The 19,586-nt window shown below is 32.0% G+C and overlaps 3 protein-coding genes across 3 annotated transcripts; all 3 read left to right on the top strand.

The window, feature by feature from the left end:
- Window positions 1-1,263: 1,263 nt before the first annotated feature.
- Window positions 1,264-2,122, top strand: EAF02_001760 (uncharacterized protein; the record flags this gene model as incomplete). Its single annotated transcript, XM_038897808.1, has 2 exons — window positions 1,264-1,928; window positions 1,972-2,122. 2 exons carry the CDS (start codon window positions 1,264-1,266, stop codon window positions 2,120-2,122), a joined length of 816 nt encoding a protein of 271 aa, XP_038762783.1.
- Window positions 2,123-2,732: 610 nt separating this feature from the next.
- EAF02_001759 (uncharacterized protein) lies at window positions 2,733-3,128 on the top strand (the record flags this gene model as incomplete). Its single annotated transcript, XM_038897807.1, has 1 exon — window positions 2,733-3,128. One exon carries the CDS (start codon window positions 2,733-2,735, stop codon window positions 3,126-3,128), a length of 396 nt encoding a protein of 131 aa, XP_038762782.1.
- A 3,077-nt stretch (window positions 3,129-6,205) lies between these two features.
- EAF02_001758 (uncharacterized protein) lies at window positions 6,206-6,490 on the top strand (the record flags this gene model as incomplete). The annotated part of the gene is made up of 2 exons (XM_038897806.1): window positions 6,206-6,393; window positions 6,457-6,490. 2 exons carry the CDS (start codon window positions 6,206-6,208, stop codon window positions 6,488-6,490), a joined length of 222 nt encoding a protein of 73 aa, XP_038762781.1.
- Window positions 6,491-19,586: the final 13,096 nt, after the last annotated feature.

Here is a 19,586-nt window from a genome sequence, read left to right as displayed (position 1 = left end):
ATGCTGGATGATATCGTCACACTGTGGGAGTAGAGGATGAAGTCCAACACCCCTCCTCAAACGAGATTCTCACGTCACAGCTTGCTCGATAAAATTTTCATCGCAAACCTCTCGTCTAAACAACGAACATAAGAAGTCCAGATTATTCCATTCCTTCAAATCCCTCGACTTAGGATGGCTTAAAGCTTAGCAAGGGAACGTTCTAACAAATTGGAATACGGAAATTATTTGCACTTATTACTACCTTTCAATTTTACTGAGAATTGGTAGAAATATCTGCTTGGATGAAATGTGTTTGACTCTAGACAACGATACCATCTGAAATTACAACAATTGAAATTTATACAGAGGTTTCTCAGAATTCGCGAATAAATTAATGCATCTTGCAGTACTTTGATATCTCCGTCTTTGCAGCGTTTGTCAGCGCCTTTTTTCCTGACTTCATGCGTAAAATATGGCTGCTAATCTGTTGCTTCTCTTCACTAGGCTTGAACCTGTATTCGCTTGACTAAAGATGACCTCGAATTTTTGAATTTATGAAATATGACATGGATATAACAGGTAAGTGCCAAACCCTAATCGGAAACATCCTCTCTTTTCGAGTACGTATTTAGTGAATTTCTGATTAGGTCTACAATCCTTCTCATTTGACTGTGATTCTTGTTCGTCAGTGGCACAAGCATTCCAAATTTGCTTTATTTGGTACTGGCGGAGGCCCTATAAATATAGTATATTAATAAACGGGAGGGGAAGCCAATTTTCTTCCTTCTTTAGAGGTTTCGGTTGCTGCAATGCCATGTAAAGTAATCTCACCAAAGGCAGGTTGTATTCAAAGCAGTCAGAGCCGTCGCACATAAAGCTAGAGCCTAGTTAGGGTTAGCGTTGTTTTCTTTACCCCACCACGGCGTCTTAAGAAGGTTCAAGTTAAACATCGTTCAAGTTCTTCACTAAATCAACACAAGATCATTCTGAGGACTAGCTCCTGATTCTCAATCTACGATATCTATTGTGATCTCACACTTCAATAGACACTCTTTACAGGAATAGTATAAGGGAGCTGTCCACCTACCACAATCGCGCCACAATAAACAGCAAACAGAGCCTCGAAACTGGACCAAACGCAATCGCAGAAATTCAACAGCGTCTAAGATATTCGAGATTCAGCAGGACTTTGTATCTCTTCCATTAATTTCACAGAGACTCTCAAGAACTTTCACGTCACTTACGTCGGCGCCCCTCATAAAATCACGATACCTAACAATCATGATATCAACAACAACCACTCCTTCCACGTTTCCCCTCTTCTCCAGCCTCGCTCTTGAATTACGCACTCAAATATGGCAAGAATCTCTTCCATGGGAATTCCCTCCAGCACTGTACTTCTACAAAAAAGGATGTTGGCAAGCCCGAATCTTCACCGAATCTGATCCAGGTTACTGCAACGAAGTCAGTGAACAATTCAGCACCGAAGATCTGAACAGAAACTTGGAATTTCGCTACGATCTTCTTGATAATTTCCACGTTCAGACACCTCTCTTATTTGTGAACCATGAGGCTCGAAAAATCACCCTCACTTGGGCACGCAGTCATGGTATCGAAATATGCGGAGATCCACTTTTCCCACGCTTGTCTCTTCCTTTCAACCCCGCTAGGGATATACTTTATTTGCCTGCTGTTGAAGGGTACAAATTTTTCACGGAACCTTATAACCGATCTTCTGAGGAAGACATGATTAATCCAACTCATGGAGTATTCAATGAAGTTAAGCGTTTGGCTGTGCCAGAATCGGGGCTTGGAGCTTACTTCGTCATGGCCGGGTTCGGCGGATTTTCCAAGTATTATAATATTGAAGCACTATATGTCATTATCAATACGCCACTGGGCTTACGTTCTATTGATGATGATTTGCATGTGCAGTCGCGATGGGAGTGAGAGCTTGCCATTATGTACTTTTCTCTTAGACAGCAAAAGATCGGTCTTTGAACTGAAAGAGAACGGATATAATGAGGATGAACAGATACACCTTTTGACTCAGGAAATTAGTCGACATTTGACACCTGAATTTATCACCAGCTCGCCTGCCATTCGTGAGATCCGACCTGTTTTGGCTGTCAAGGGTTAATAGAGGGTTCATGCGATGTAATATAGTTCCACATACCACAAACCTAGAGTATCAAAATTTTATACAAGACCTTTCAAAGTACACTTTTATATGTATATTTGACTTTCCATCTTTGTGGCAGAAAACTGCAGTGTTTATGAGATCTTTGAAGCTATGATCTGATGTTAGGAGCTGTTGTTACATTTTCATTCTCAAAACTTCCACATTTCTAAAACACTGGATGCAATGATACCAAACTACATGATATCATCCTGTGTACTCACTTGAATGAACGGCGTGGCTCAAATGATAGTCCATTTCCTTGCACAAAGCACAAGTCTATATCATAAATTCCTGACAATACCTACCGAGGGAGTTCACCTTTACTTCGGTAGGTAGCGAGAGGGCACTAGCAAGGCTACGATCTAGCCTTCCTCATAATAATATTTACGACATCGACAAATAAATCTCCCTCCGCTTTCATCTGCAACTTATTTGGGAAACCACCATCCTCTTCTCAACCACTTGTAATCAATTACCTGCCTCCACACAACGCCACCCATCTTCAGCCATCTTCTCGATTTAACTCACAGAAAGCCACTTTCTCTCTCGAATAATCACTATTATCGCAATGGTACGATCTCAAGCCGCCGATGCTTCCACGGCGGAAGCTCGCGCCCAATCCACCAAAGCACGAGCAACAACCAAAGGCGACAAAAACAAAGAATGGGAGGTCAAAGAAATTCTCGAAGTCAAGAAGAAGTGGAAGAGTCTATACGTTCGAGCGTCTTGGGTTGGCTATCGCGAAGAAGATCCAGAATGGTATCCCATCTCCGACTTCAAAACCTCGCCATACTTGTTGAAGGAGTTCTATCGGGAGAATCCTAAAGCCCTTGGTCCGCCCGCACAATTACCTGCTTGGGAAGAGGCCTTTGAGGCGGGAGAGGAAGACTATGAGCACTTGAATAGTAATAAGCCTATGAATCCGGTTTCAAAGTCCAGGTACCTTAAACAAATGTTTGAGTAATTAAGTGAGTAAAATGATGGCTTTCTTTGAGATTACTACGAAGCCAAATATTAACTCAAATGGTAGGGGATCGAATCAAAGTATACATGTGCTTGGCGAATGAAGAAATCTTGATGTCAAATATCCTTTCTCCAAATTGTTCTACGACTGTTGTGCGCTTGCTGGATAGCTTCCGTGTCGTGATTCTATGATCTGGGGACTTTGAGACGAAGAGCCATGAGAATACATTTACTGCGCATCCTATATAATTTTGTATGGGGAGGAAGAACATGAAGAGCCTCTATGGTCGGAGCTGGCAGAACATAAGTCTCAATAAATCTGGAGGATATTGTCAAATATATTAGTGTTGCTAGATGTTGCCACATCAAAGTTGTCATATCAAAGTTTCCAATCAAGTAGATAAAATTTACACAATATTGCAAATTTCTCATCTAGAACAAAAATTATAACTGAATGTGAAAATATGCAATAATGAGGAGACTACCTAGATAATGTTCGCTGCGTAATTTCCTCTACAAATTTCAACTAGTCCTGTTGGAGACGAAGTTTAATAGCCACGTCTAACCCTACATGAACGAGATAACTCACGTCAGATCCAGTATTTCTACGACTAGGCTCCATGATATACCTCACATCCAATTCAATCCAGAACAAGTTTATATAACTTAGGGTTCTCGATGCTATCAGTATAAGGTTTCTCATTAGCGTACGACTATTTCATCCGTTGCGGAACACCAAACTAGTCTCTCACAGAAGATGCCAATCAGAGCCCCCCAAAGGTTTGTGATGCACATCTTTGGAATTGAATTACAAGCTCTATCCTGGTAAGTATGGAAAAGCCCTCATTAGTCGATACTACTATGGAGTTGGTTTAGTGTCTTGCGGGTAGTATTCTAGGAGCGAATGTCGATAAGGGATTGTTAAAGGTTATGTTGCACATCTCTAGTTTGTTTGACAAGATTCATCCTGGTAAGTATGAAATGCACAATTCATGCGACTAGATGCTAGATGAATCAAATTTGGTCTTTCTCCTGATACTAGACTGCTCCCAACAAATGCCAATTAGAGCCCCTCATTAGGTTATGCTGTACATCTCTAGTTGTTGTATTACATAATTGATCCTAGCAAGTGTTAATTGCCTCTCATCAGTACATATAACGGGATACGGTTGATTACCGATCGAGGGTCTTTCAAACTTACGATAGTACAGCTAGGTAATTTCGCATCTTGATTAAACGCCCAATTAAAACAAAGCTTACTAGGTAATCATCTTCAAACTACAGCCAATTAGTTCTTACCCCGCTATCCTCTACGGCCTAAACAGTACGGTCTTTGGAAATCACGAAGTAATGATTTATTAGTGTTCTTCAAGAATAAGCGAGTACTCAGGAAGTTAGATACAGGACAAGTAGAATAAAAAAGAACTTCTTGCTCATCCCCAAGTTTTTTTTACAAAAACCATTCAATACCTTCTCACCATCTCTCTCCACCATTAAAAATCTTCAACAATAAGGGATCGCAACAGAAATCATTTCCTCTCAGACAAATTCTTCCCTCTACTACCATCACGTCACCTTTTACAAATTACTTCATCAAAATGAAAATCATTCTGTACATCGTCGCAGCAGTATTAGCTTTTGACGCCATCAATGCTATACTCTCTTTCTCAGGAACAGTCTTAGGTGGCTTTTTCGAAATGAAAGAAAAGGAATTACAGCATGCTATGAATCTCAAGAAAGAGGAGTCGGAACAAGCCCTCAGCTTAGCGAAGTACAATTTTCAGGGAATCTGTGCGGAAAGGTAAGATATTGGATTCTTGATGAATATCGATGACAAACTCCTAGAGATTTACGTGCTAACCGTTATTAGAGATTCTATAAAGATGAGCTTGAGGAGATGAAACTCAGCAATCGGGAACTTCTAAATGCTCTCCTCAAGATCCCTTTGGAAAGAGGCTTAGGAGAGGATGAACTCGATGTTGGTGGGGCGGATGAGGGTTCTGAAGTTTTATGAGGCCTTTAAGAACCTTTATCTTATGGGTTGGGGACATTCATCGACAATGACAAGAATGTTTTACTGTCAGGGGTGCACACGTACGTAGTACGTATCTGGGATTAAAGCTAGGGAGGGATCAATCCAGATTCCTTTCGTAGCTTAACTCTTCTCTCTTCATAGTTTACAATATCAATTGAAACTATTCAATCTCTACAGGTCTTCGATGCATTCACTCCGTGACATTTATAGTGTACAATATCTGATTTAATACATCTACTAGCTAGTTGACTCGATGTAAAAGTCTCTAATAGCTCAAGATATGATATAATCCACGAGAAATGACTATTTCAATGTGATTAATAGCACAAATGATCAAGCGGATAAAATTTCAAATATCAAGTGAAAGGCAGTAGATAGTTTTGATCAAACTTAGTAAGCTTTTATCTTAAGAAGTTCTAAAGATTTTTCTTTTTTCTAGTATCAAGTAGTAAGGTTAGAAAGAAGAAAATTCCTGAACAGTTCTATTTTTCACAAGGGGAGAAGGGAGAGAAGGAAAAAAGAAAAAAGTGACGATGTAGCAGAAGGAAGAGAATCAAAAAGAGTAGTCAGAAGAAGAAAAGGTTAAAAGAGCGTTATTTTGACTTTCGATTTTATAGCTACTATCAATACAGTTAACCAATCTTATTTATATACATTATTAAGTAAATAAATAATCTAAAACGAAAATTAATTATTAGGTTACGGCGACATGACGATACTATAAGAATTCAATAGAGATCTACAATATCTTATTAAGAATTATCCAAAAACATATCTAAATTATTCACTATAGTATTTTATCCCTAAAGCCACGTTGCTAGAATGCTAATAAGAACCGTATAGTATCAATCAAGCGAGCTTTCCAACTACTTTATAGCCATCACTCTTTATGATTCCAAACCAAAATTATCTTCGCCATAACAACTTTCTATCATCCATCTACGATTTCATTTTCTCTTCCTGATTTCAATTCCCTCGAATAACACATCACCACAACATCATCACCACCGCAACATCATCACCATCACCACCATCTACCCACCATGTCCTTCGGCCAAGAACTAGGCAAACTCATGGAAAATTGGTACTTCATTAATATCATCCATAGAATGCTCGCAATATTCGCGGATAACGGCGAAAAGACGAACCTCCGAGCAGAACTTGAAGAGGCACAGACAAAAATCCTCAAGTTGAAGGAGAAAAACTTGGCGCTTAAAAATCGATTGGCACAGTAAGTTTTGTATTTATTAACATCTGCGATTGTGATGAAGAAGTCGAACTAACGAGTAAATAGACTTGAGACTAGAGTTGCGGCTCAATTTCTCTAGGGTCGTTTTGGGGAGAATCTTTTACCATGATATCAGACTGTTTTCGACTTTCTGTTTCAAGATTCGACGCTGCGGATTGACGGTTTAAGATTTGTAGGGGGAAAGATGTCGACTTTGGTAGTGATTAGGAAGTTTGAGTGGTCGTCCAGCAGTCAGTATCTAAATATCGAACACCGGATAGAGGACTTCATATCGACTGTTTTTGAGGGTTCAGGAATGACTTTGTATTTTGGGAATTTCAGGGCATTCCGGAAGGGGTTACCTGTGGCATAGCTTTAGGTGTTCACAATCGTACTGTTCTTGTGAGAAATAAGAGTCTATTTAAACACCTCTCGAAAAGGTTTCATACGTTTATTGTCCATCTTATATTTAGCAAATTCTAGTATGTCAGATGAACTGAAGTGAATTAACTATATTTTAGTAGTATTTAGGCATATACTATATTTTTAAAACAGAAGTAGAACTAACCATCTATAGATCTCATGCCGTAATTATCTTTTTCTTCGAGGTTTATGTTGTGAGGAGGTATAATAGAGGTAGTCTTTTTTACACTATCGTAAGTACGACTGTACGAGTGAATTAGGAAAATTAGAAGATGGGAAGAGTATCTATGAGAATTGTGGGTATGAAAACTCTATTTCTGATATGATTTGAGTGTTTGATTGATTGATTGATTGATTGATTGAATTTACGTCCACCTTTAGTCTAAGACTATATAGGACAGCTGGGCCCGATGGGCCCAACAGGTAACTTTTTGATTTACAATATTAGTTATAATCTTATTAGAGAAATGAAAACAAATACTAGGGAATAATGCCTACTCATTATATGCATTACATATAATAAGAAAATTCTGATAATTAAGAAATTGTGAGAAGGTCAAGCTCTCCTTTTATTTTCTTAATTGTTTTTTTTTTATTCTTTTTTTCTTTTTTTTTTTATTATTATTTTTTTCTCTATTATTTTTTGTTTAAGAGTTCTTATTAGATGCTATGTCTTTGTAGTGATTTTGATAATATTGATAAATTTGATAACTAATTTGATATCTATTTTGATATACAATAGAAATTGTATAATAATTTTCAATAATAATATATTCTGGAATATCTTTTTTCTTTCTATTTTATATATAGGATAGTTAATCAGGAGGTATTGTGATATCTTAATATTATTGTATATACATTTATTATTAGAGTGATTAAATCGATATAAATATAATTTGATATATTCATAACCTAATTTCAATTGGAAGAGTATACTAGTAGTATTTCGATTGATTTCAATTAATAGCTTAATTTTCAATCCGTGTCACGGGTTCACTAGCGTAGTATATTAGCGTAGTGGATGCTTAGTCATCTTTGCCATTATATGGCAAAGTTACATCATACCACTTTCAACCTTTTTGTAGAATATCATATATCCAATCTAGTATCTATCCCTTACACTATAATAGTATATTCTATTTTCTTAAAGGTCCTATTGCTATACGTCAATAGCAATCCGATCTTAATAATAATACTTTGATAAAAACTTTGTCTTCACCCTTATCTTCATTCTCATCTTTATCTTTATTCTTATTTTCATTTTCGTTCTTATTTTTGTTTTCGTTTTTAAAATAATAAATACATCTGGTTTGTTGTTTGCAGAAAACAGAATTCAAATATCCGATAATCTTAGAATAAGTATTCGAACTGTTTTTACTAAATAGCAATAGCTTGTAAATGAACTTTTAAGCGTTTTCAATTCCGATTTTCGAAATCTAGTACTCAGTCTTTCTGAGGATAAATAATTATATTTATATTATTTATATAGTGTTGTTAATAATTTATTAGAATCACTTTATAATATATAGATTAGGATGAATATAGATTTGAGTAATAAGCATACAACCCTAATCAATATACAAACCCATTTATAAATCCAGATATAACTAAATATAGTATTATAAAACCAGCTTTCTTAATTATTGCAAAATACATCAGTTTAAACCTTTAACTCATTTGCTGGCGCTTAATGACAAATCTTTAAAAACCCGGAAATCTTTAAAAGAAAGAAGACTGGTATAATAGCATAACAGAACGAGTATCTAGCTTGAAAACAAGGATTACAAATCTGCTGGATATCTGATATTACTGTATTTGATATTGAGAAGAAGAAACTTTTGTATATAATCTTTTTTATTAAAGGATATATATATTAAGAATAATTAAAAGATATTAATAATATTTTACAAAATAACTTGGTTTATATAATTGCTGATTTATTCCTCAAAAAGCTTGATAGTCTTTATATTATAATCAACTCTAAACGGAAAGCAGCGATTTAGTTTAATAAACTCAAGATATTGGAAAAACAGGCTTTTGTAATATTCTATATATAATTAGAATACTTAGGTAATCAATATTACAAGTTTAATTGAAAGATAGTTTTTGCTTTAAAGCAAAAAGTCTTTAAAAAACTAAAACTTATAGTTTATATAAACTCAAGCCTCTGTGCACTAAATGATATCAAAGAATAAAAAAAGAAATTCACAATTTGGAGTTAGAATTGCTGGGAGAATGATTATTATAATATAGATCTATCAAAAAACAACTATAATCAACCTCGATTCAATACAACCTTCTCTATATTTGCTACCGCTCTATATAATAACCCTATAAAACTTGATATAATCAAATTCCAAAACAAAATATAATAATACAAAAAGAAACACCATCTCAGCCTTTATTATTACTATAAGAAACCAGATTACTTTATTTAGGATTGCAATGCGAAAAAACAAATCGATACATAGCGAGTAGCTAAAGGATACAATATAGAACCTCTAAGAAGGGTATTAGAATACAATCGCAGTAATACTAGAAGAGGAAATCAACAATTCGGCTGAAGTGGATAATATCAAAGCAATAATAATCACAATCAGAATGACTTTCGGGAATATAATTATTAACAATAGCCTTACGCACAATAATAGCTTAATATAGTCCATAGCTATATTGAAAATAATTCTTTAGCATCCTCAGAAAGTACCTCTAATATCTTTCTATATAATAATATAACATTACCATCACTATTCAATAGTATATACGAGTTCCTAGGAAATGTATTACTTCCGCAATAAGTCAATCGTGAAGATTATCAAGAAACAAGGAATGGATAAGACACACTATAGATAGTACTGAGCTATTACAACTCAGCTCTATAAATAGCAAATCTCTATTTATTTAAACTATTATATTTCCAATATATATTTTTCCTTTTAATATAACTAGTCTGATTAATAGCAAATGTTTTGGTAAAGTATTCGCTAATCGATTATTTATCAATCAATATAAAATTCATATCCAATTCTTATCCCATTGCCAACAGCTTTATTTAGTCGATGGTAATGTAATAGATATCATTACAGAATATTTTATTATATCTATAACGATAGAATTATATTTAGAAATCTGAATATTCTTTATTACGAAATTTTTTCTTGATATATTAATCATTTTTGACTTGTTATAGTTATAATACCATAATCTGTATATAGATTAAGCGAATATAATACTTTCTTTTATTTTTCGATATTGTGCAATGTAATGTTATCGTAAGGGGAGCTTATGCTTTCAAGTATTTATAATCAAATCGATTTAGTAATAATCTGATAATATCTCAACTCTTCAAAGTATTAATCCAAAAACCAAAAGGATCTTGAATATATTACTGCCATCGAAGATTGTTTTCCAAAAAGCTTATAAAACAAAAGATTATTAATTACTATATATAAAGGATAATCATCTAAAGTCACAATCATTAATATAATAACTGTTATACTCGAAACAAAAGTCGGATACTAGCTATATTATAACAAATTATATTGAAGGAATCTTATAATATCATAATACTATCAATGTGCAATCGTAAGCAACCTGTCACACCGCCAAGCGTGTCAAGTCGCAATCCAATCGCTTCAATGATAACAATAACAATTATATCAACAATTAAAGCGAATGGAGATAATGATATATGATTTATCTACAAAGCAATAACTAATTAATTCTATAAGGAAAACGGAAAGTAATGAGTAATCCTAAAAATCACAAACACAATCAATATATACATTAAAACCTTGAACAAAACAAAACTAAGTTATATTGATATATTGAGATCTGTATATATCAATAGTATAATCAAGACTATAAAACAAGCTAGACCTATATAGAGAATCCCTATACCAATCACAAAAGCAATCCTAAAGAAAACTGCTAAATCCTATATTGATATACTCAAGACTAAGAAGGCGCCTTAGGCATTGAAGAGCGCCAAGACGAGTACACCCAAAACAATGGAGATAATACAGAAGTACGAACAACAGGAGCAAAACAGCTACACAATCTTTATAAAGATAGAAAATAGATAATAGATAATCGCTAATAACCCCTTCAAACTACGATTGAAGATTATAGAAGCAGTTCCTGAATTAAGGCTCGAACTGATCCCCTCGCTTTATCACAACAAAACGGGGTGGACCCTGGAATACAAGATACCAGAGGAATACAAGAACCTCTTACAAGACGAAAATCGCATACGGCTGATCACTGTACTTGATACAAATAATGCTCAAGTTGCGGAGACCTGATACAACTATATTGTACCTCAGGTCCCTTACAATATACTGAGCGCGCTCATAACATTTCCAGATATAATTATTCGAAAAGAGATCCAGGCGCAGGTAGGAGAGAAACTAATGCAATACAGAGTCTCTAAATACAGGGTGAACCCTTTCACAGAGAGGGCTAATTGAATTGTTAGTTTTAAGAAGATAGTAAAACCATTCTGGCTATTTAATATCAGTGAATACTCGAAGCTTCTTAATAGATTGTGATACTCTTAATCATAATAATATTCCAACAAGTATTAGCTATACTATAACCCGTATATATATTATTGCCCAGCTCGTTACTCTAGATACAATAAACTAACTACTAAATACATTAATAGAAAGATCTATAAGCAATACCAAAACAATACTCAATGTGCGGAATGCCTAGAACCCTTTCGATCCGCATACAGTAACTGCCCTATAGCACTACAATTAGTTAATGAAAAACTGATTAGGCTTATCTATTAACAAATAAAAGAAATCAGGATCATTAGTCGAAAAGAGATTTAGAAAGTATATAAAAGAAAGGCACCTACTCCAACACTAGCCAAACAGCCTTAAATGATTATCCCCAGACCCCCTATACCGAAAGCCTATATTACTGCCTACAAGAACGAATGGCAATTGGTGAATTGATTACCCAAATAGGCTCAATCAGAGAAGGGCCTTTTCAACAATCCGATTTACACCCCAGATTATAACCCTTTGTGCTGTATTAATAAAGGAATAAACTATAATATAATAGCTATAGCTAAAAAAGCCTTCTCATCTTCTAATTCTGAAATAAACAAGGAAAGTAAATCAAATGCTAACAAAGCTATCACCACCTCTGTATAAATTGCATAATCAATACAAACTCAATAGGGGGAAGGGGGCTTACAATTGTATGGACAAATATAAAGTGCGGATATTCTAATTATATTACCCTTTTATAGATTACTAAAGAAGCTGATATAAATATTATCTATATCCAAAAACCCTGACTATATAATAACTCAGCAACCCAAAATCATACTACATATAATCGATACCAGCCAATCGATACCTAGAAAGCAATTAACAGCCCTGAACATAGGCTACAAGTAATTATTTATATACAAAAAGGAGATAATTTAAAGATTAGACAAATGAGATAGACCAAAAATAGAGATCTACTTTAAATTAATATTAATAGGTACTTGATCCTTAATACCTACCACACTTTACTTAATCTATTAATAATAGAATATATACTCGGATTAGAGATTGCCTCAGGAATTAGTACAATTATTGGAAATAATTTCAATACTAAATATAATCTGTGGGAACCTAAAATAGCAATTATTAATCAAAATAATATATTTGCATAATAGACTATCGAATAAGAAATGAAGTATATTGGGATTTCTAATACCCCTATACATACAAAAGGACACATTCTGAACCTAACCTTTTCTAATCTGATTACTGCTATAACAATAATCAATAACAACCTGTACAATAATTCTAATCACACCACTCAAATTACTACTATCTCGAACAAAGGAACCTCTGAATATAAGCAAGTGTATATCCGAATATGCGATTCAGATCTACTCTACCTAGTAGATATAATGGCTAACTGTTTAGCAACCTCTAAAACCCGAATTTCCAATCTATCTATAATATCAATAAATTAATTATCAAACTCATAAGCATATTAAGCATCTTTATAATAACTATGGGACAAAAAGACTGCAAACCTTACCAATCATCTTTATAGTAAATTAATGAGTATAAGAAGATATACCGAATATACATATAAGTCAGAAGAACTGGAACTGCTGATGGAATAGCAATGGCCCAATAGAACCTATAAAGGATTGTATAAGTATTGAAATAAGCTTATTAGACTAAGCACTTAAATGATGTATAGAACAATCAGGAACTATATAAAGTTATAAACTAGTACAAGCTAATTCTAGAAGTAGACTTCAAAACCCCTTTTTAGTAATCGAAGGCTAGGAGATTACTAATATTAAGGAAAAAGCTGAAGTACTCTTTATAACAATACTCAATTACTTTAAAGCATCGAATAATCTATAACACAATTCTCTATAAAAATAAAACTATCAGATAATCTTATTATAGAAAAGAACAATTATTATAAAGAAAATGAAAAAAACATGTAATAGAAGTCAGAAGCATATTACCCGAAATCGATCGGGTAATTATTTGCTTTTTCAAGATATGCTGGTCTAGCACAAAGAGTGTAATATATGAGATTTTCGCGGTCTACCTTAGGTTTAACTATTATTCTAACAAATAGAAACTTATTGAAATAGTTATACTATTTAAGATTAATAAGAAGAATAGAATATTCCTGAGATTGTAAAGATTGATTATATTGATATTGTATATTGAAAAAAAACTAAAAAGGTATATTACTAGTCAAATTATATGGACGATCATGAGATACAATATTATCAGTCCTCAGTATTACAGAGTATTACCAAAAAGAGCTAGTATTAATCTTATAACTATCTTCACTCATAATACTAAGCTTGCTTTAGCAATTGGCAAAGTGGTTATACTAATAACAATAAATGTACAAGGTGCTTATAATATATTCCTTAAAAAACAGCTTCTACAATATATGAAAAAGCAGGGTTGGCTTATAACACTCTTGCAACTTGTTGATTCATTCCTAACTAGGAGATGTGTGTGTGTAAGGCTTGAGGGGATTATAATATAGGATTTCCTAATTATATGTGGTACCCCCTAGAGATTGCTATTCTTCTCTATCCTGTATATTCTCTACCTTACTGAGCTTCTCAATCAAGATAGAGTATAGCACTTTGAATATACTGACGATATAGCTATATATTATATATCTAAAAACTTATTTATAAATATATATATACTCTACTGAATTGTTTGATGTATTCTATAATAAGGAAATCAGAATAAGGTCTTTTTCACTCCGGAAAAGTTTGAGCTACTTTATATATTGAGGAAACATAAAATTGCAAATCCGGCTATAAGGATAAGTCGGGATCTAGTTATTATACTGATCCCTTTAGAACTCACCAATAAAATATAATCAACCTTACACTAGCTTGATGTCTTTTTTGATCAGTATCTAACATTCCTACAATATGTCAAAACACACACCGCGAAAACTATGTGTATTGCATCCCACATCCGATCAATAACTTATACAGCCTATGAACCATCTGCAATCTGCTTGTGAAAAGCGATTATTATCTATATACTCCCTGTTGCCCTCTTCAACTCCGAAATATAGTTCGATAAACTATACAAATAATGCTTAAATACAGGCTATATTCCGATTGATATCGAAATCAAGAAACATATTGATCTAATTAGCAAGACAATTCACAATACAAACACAGGGAACTTTATCTGTCTATAAGACAATCCCGACAACCGTACTTTTATAAAAACTAGTCTTCCAGCTGGAATTATTGTACTAGAGCAAGCTAAACTAAGATTTGCATTTCGGCTTTAAACAATGGATATATAATACCTACTTATAAACCGATTAAAGCTATATATCAGAAAGAGAAAACGAGGTATAAATACTCTGAAAGGTCCCAATACAAAACTATAAAGAATAGAATAGGCAATTCCTGCCACCAAGCGCCCCAGATTTTTATAGCCTCACTTCTTTCCCGAGTACCACACCAATCCAATAAATAATATGAATAAAGAGGATACCACAAAAGCATTCAAGAAATGGTGGGACTTAATCCCCCAAGAAGACTATTCTATATTTCAGACGGGTTTGAATAATACAATGAATATAATCACTATATAAGATATGGCTTTACAATCTATTATAACAAGCAATAGATCGATAGTAGCTATGGCCGTATACACAAACAATCGTATGTTTTTAATGCTAAGGTAATCGGCGTATGGTAGGGATTAGAATGTCTTCTGAGTATTATTGATTGCTTTTATTAGGGACAAATATGGTTATATATTGATAATATTTTAATAATCTAAGGAATATAAGAAAATATTATTACCTCCTTTCAATGGGTATATATAAGTGTTATTAAATGATATAATATTATAATATTATAATTAAATGATTCTCTGGGTATATTGAGATTGAGAACAATGAGGCAGTCAATTACTTCGCTAATCAGGGTACGGCTGGGCTGCTTGACTCTGGCTTATCTTGCCTTTCTATAGTCAGTAGCTTTTATTCTATCCTATATGCCAAATGTTGGTGTTTTGAGAATAAATAGTGAAAGGAAAAAAGGGACTTGATCTCTGAACTATACAATATATAGAAACCGATATATGATATCTTAAAGCCAGAAAGCCTCAAGCTTCTTTGCAAAGTATTATATAGACTTATAGCAATACAGATTGAATATAATGATTTTACAGCTTATTATATTAGATTCAATTATAAAAATAGTATGAATATTTGTATATATAGAATTGAGAAAAGTCTATTATATTTCTTTTAATATTCAATTAATAATCAAATACACAACAACTAATTGTTTATATTAAATCAATTTCGATTTGAATAGGATATAATAGTATATATCAATTGTATCCTGCGAATATAATATAGCTTTATTGATCTTCTCACTAAATCCAGATTCTATATTAGGATATACTCAAATTACACAGAATTATGCGAATTCCAATCTGTTTTAATACCCCAAGAATAAGCTCTCTATCTCGATCAATTTAAGACCTACATTGAATAGTTATAAGCACTTCAAATACTTTTCCGATTGATAGCAATTGATCTGATAATTTACCAACATCCAGATGATATATGAAATAAGGCTCTTTGAAACAGGACTACAAATCCTTAGATAGAATAGCTATAGGATTGTTATAAGCAGTATTGAGTGGGGGAATACTAGAGGCAATAAGTCTTTGTTTAGTTAATATTATACTATTATAAGCAGCTAGAATACTAGCAGCCTGTAGGCCCGCTCCTTAGTATGTTTAGAATACCTCTTGGGAGGTCAGATATTAGATGTTAATCACTATAAATAAATAAAATAAATAAATAAATAAATAAATATAAAGGATAATAACAAACTTAATAATAATTATAAATCTGAAGATCCTAACATAAAACAAGATATGCCTATTGAAGCAATATTTACCTCTAATACAAACTATTACTATATAAAGACCTGTAATAGGAATACAGATATATAAATATAAATAATACAAAACCAGCTGAAAATATAATCTAATAGCAATGAACAAGATTATAGAATAAAGATAAAGAAAACCAAATCCAATAAAGGAATCATTATCACCCCTTTTAATATTATTATTAATAGTTCGAGAATACAAAACAAGCCTAAATATAAAGGATATTTAATGGTTACATACCTCGAGCTTTATTTCTTTTTATCAACAAAACAATATTTATACAATACAAATCACCTGAAACAAGTTAAATTAAGCTATAGCATTTAAATATAAGCTTGATTATATCTCTATAAACAATTTTACTAAAAATGAGTAAAGTTATAAAGATATACTTTAGGGATGTGATAGTCTAATGGAAGCATTTTCTATAATACTATTATATTTATATAACTTTGTTCAAGATTTTTATCTTTTCAACAAAGCTTGCTGCTCATCCCTTATAAACTCATCACTCAACTGATCACTCGAATACACTACACCCTAAAAACCGCAAACCCAATATATAACACAAGAGCCCTGCTGCTCGGCTAAACAAATAGCAACCCACTCTCGCTTCTTCTCCTCTACCATAGGGATCGAAGCCCACAACGAGCCTATCCACCCGGGAACCAAGCTCTGCCTCAACAACAACCCGGATCAGACGTTCCCTTCTGGAAACAGAAGCGGATCGCACCCGCAGAGGAGCGAATAGCCCCTGGCATTGAAGTTAAATTGCTAAATTCGGTCGCGACGATCACGCCGCTCAAATAGTTCCTTATCTTAGCACGTCTAAATACCCTTAGGGAGGTCCAAAACAGACGTTAATTAATATAAATAAATAAATAAAAAATTTGTTCAAGATTACTATAAACTAGCTTATCTATAAAGAATCTCTGAGATTGATATATTAAAATTCTTAATAGAAAAACTAGATCTTAGTGATAAGAAATACGAAATATACTCCCTAATTGACTTTGAAATAAATTATTAGCTTTCCTTTCTCAAAATACTAAGGTATTATTATTATAACAAGCTTAGGATTATAAAATCGAATTAATATCAAATAAAGAATTATCTTATTTCAAAAACCGGCTATTATCACTATTAAAATTCGAAATAATTTGGAAATGGATTGATGATAATCTTTTAAAGGATTTATTCAGAAATCAAAATCTTGTAGTGTAGTATTACTCCTTTTGGTAGTAAAGCTAGAAGGCGAAATCCATATTTATCAAGATTATCAAGAATTAAATAATATTATAATAAAGAACTGCTATCTTTTATCTATTATACAAAAAACTCTTGATATATTGTATAATATTAAGGTTTATTTCAAACTGGATATTATTACTATTTTAACAAATTGTGTATCACAAAAAAAGATAAATAGAAAATAGTTTTTATTATACATTTTGGATTATTTGAATCCCTTATTATACTCTTTAGGTTATATAATATGCCAGTATCTTTTCAGTATTATATTAACTATATATTTTTCAATAAACTCAACAAATATTGTATAGTATACCTTAATAATATTCTTATTTATTTTAGTAATAAGATAGAATATAGGGAATATATATAAACAATTATCTAAAAACTTGTTAATGCAGGTTTATAGATTGATATTAATAAATACGAATTCGAGATAATATTTATATAGTATTTAGGTCTGATTATTATTATAGATGGTATCAAAATGGATGCTAATAAAGTCAAAGCGATTATATCTTGAGAGTAATCCTTTTCAATAAAAAACCTATAGTATTTTCTAGGATTTGCTAATTTCTATTAACAATTTATAAAAGACTTCTCAAAGATTTATTATTTTTTAAATAATTTGTTACACAAGAATATCTTTTAGGTATAGGATTAAATATATAAGAATACTTTCGAAATACTAAAACAGATTTTTATAATTATATCTATCTTTGTGTATTTTGATTATAACAAATGTATAGTTTTAGAAACTGATATTTCGGATTAGATCTTTGGGGGAGTGCTTTTTCAATATAATAATAAAAATGTTTTGTAATTAGTAGTCTATTTTTTATTGAAGTATTTAATAACAAAATATAATTATAAAATCTATAATAAAGAGTTTTTAGTAATAATCAAATTAATAAAAGAATGGTAATCTGAATTTTAGGGTTTGTAATAAGAATTCGAGGTTTTTATAGATTATAAGAACTTAGAATATTTTATTATAATAAAGGCTTTTAATTAATAATAAATTAAATAATCCGAGTTTTTATTCCAATACAATTTCTGTATTATATACAGATTAGGTATTAAAGCTATTTATCTGGATACCTTGAGCTACAAACAGGAAGATAGATCAGATTTTTCAAATCCTAACAATAAGTGGCTGAAGAATAGAAAAAGAATAATTTTATTAGTATAAAGGTTTGATATTAATTTATATAAAAAATTGATAGGGGAAGTAATGCTGGTATTTATAGATTTGATAATATCTATAGGAAATAAGTTTATCAACAAATTAATTAATAATGTTTATACAAAATCCGATATGGTATAATAATTGTTAGTAGTAATTAGAGATCTGTATATATAAAAATGGCTAGTAGAATTCTAAAAGACTATAAGAATCGCTATACAGAATTATGAAGTATTTAATAATAGAATATATTATTATAACAAGCTTTGAATATCGCCTAATAATAAGCTGAAAGTACAAATTATTTATAGAATGTACTCTTTCAATCTAGTTGATTATCCTGGATATACTAAGACTATCAATATTATCTTCTAAACCTATTAATAACCAAACATACATTAGAAGATTGGTGCATATATATAAGCATATATGTTATGTACTCATACTAAATTATCAAAATCAGTTTTACTAGGGTTTTTAAGATTTCTTCCAATTCTATTTTGAGTATAATCTGATATATCAATCAATTATATTATATTTCTTTTAGAGAATAAATATTACAATTTGATATATAAGCACATTCTGATAATAGTATATAGATTGATAAAGATGTATTACTTCATTAATATAAGAATCTTGATTACAGAAGAATTGATTAATATATTATTAATCGGATATATACTCTACATAGCACATCAAACAATATTATCTCGAATCGAAATATATAGTTTATATCAGGATTCTAGGTGCAATTGTCGAAAAAACTAGCAGTAACTTTAAAATACTTTTTAGCCTTTTATTTATAGATAGATAGGTAGATAGAGTGTATTAACTCAGTTTTCGAATAATATCTATATATTTTTGTTAATTTTCATTAAGATGATTAA

This window comes from Botrytis sinoallii (genome assembly GCF_014898435.1).
Source record: "Botrytis sinoallii strain Bc 23 chromosome Unknown BSIN_002, whole genome shotgun sequence".
NCBI classification, from domain to species: domain Eukaryota; kingdom Fungi; phylum Ascomycota; class Leotiomycetes; order Helotiales; family Sclerotiniaceae; genus Botrytis; species Botrytis sinoallii.
The sequence above is the reverse complement of the archived record's forward strand: the minus strand, read 5'-3'. Positions and strand labels throughout refer to the sequence as shown.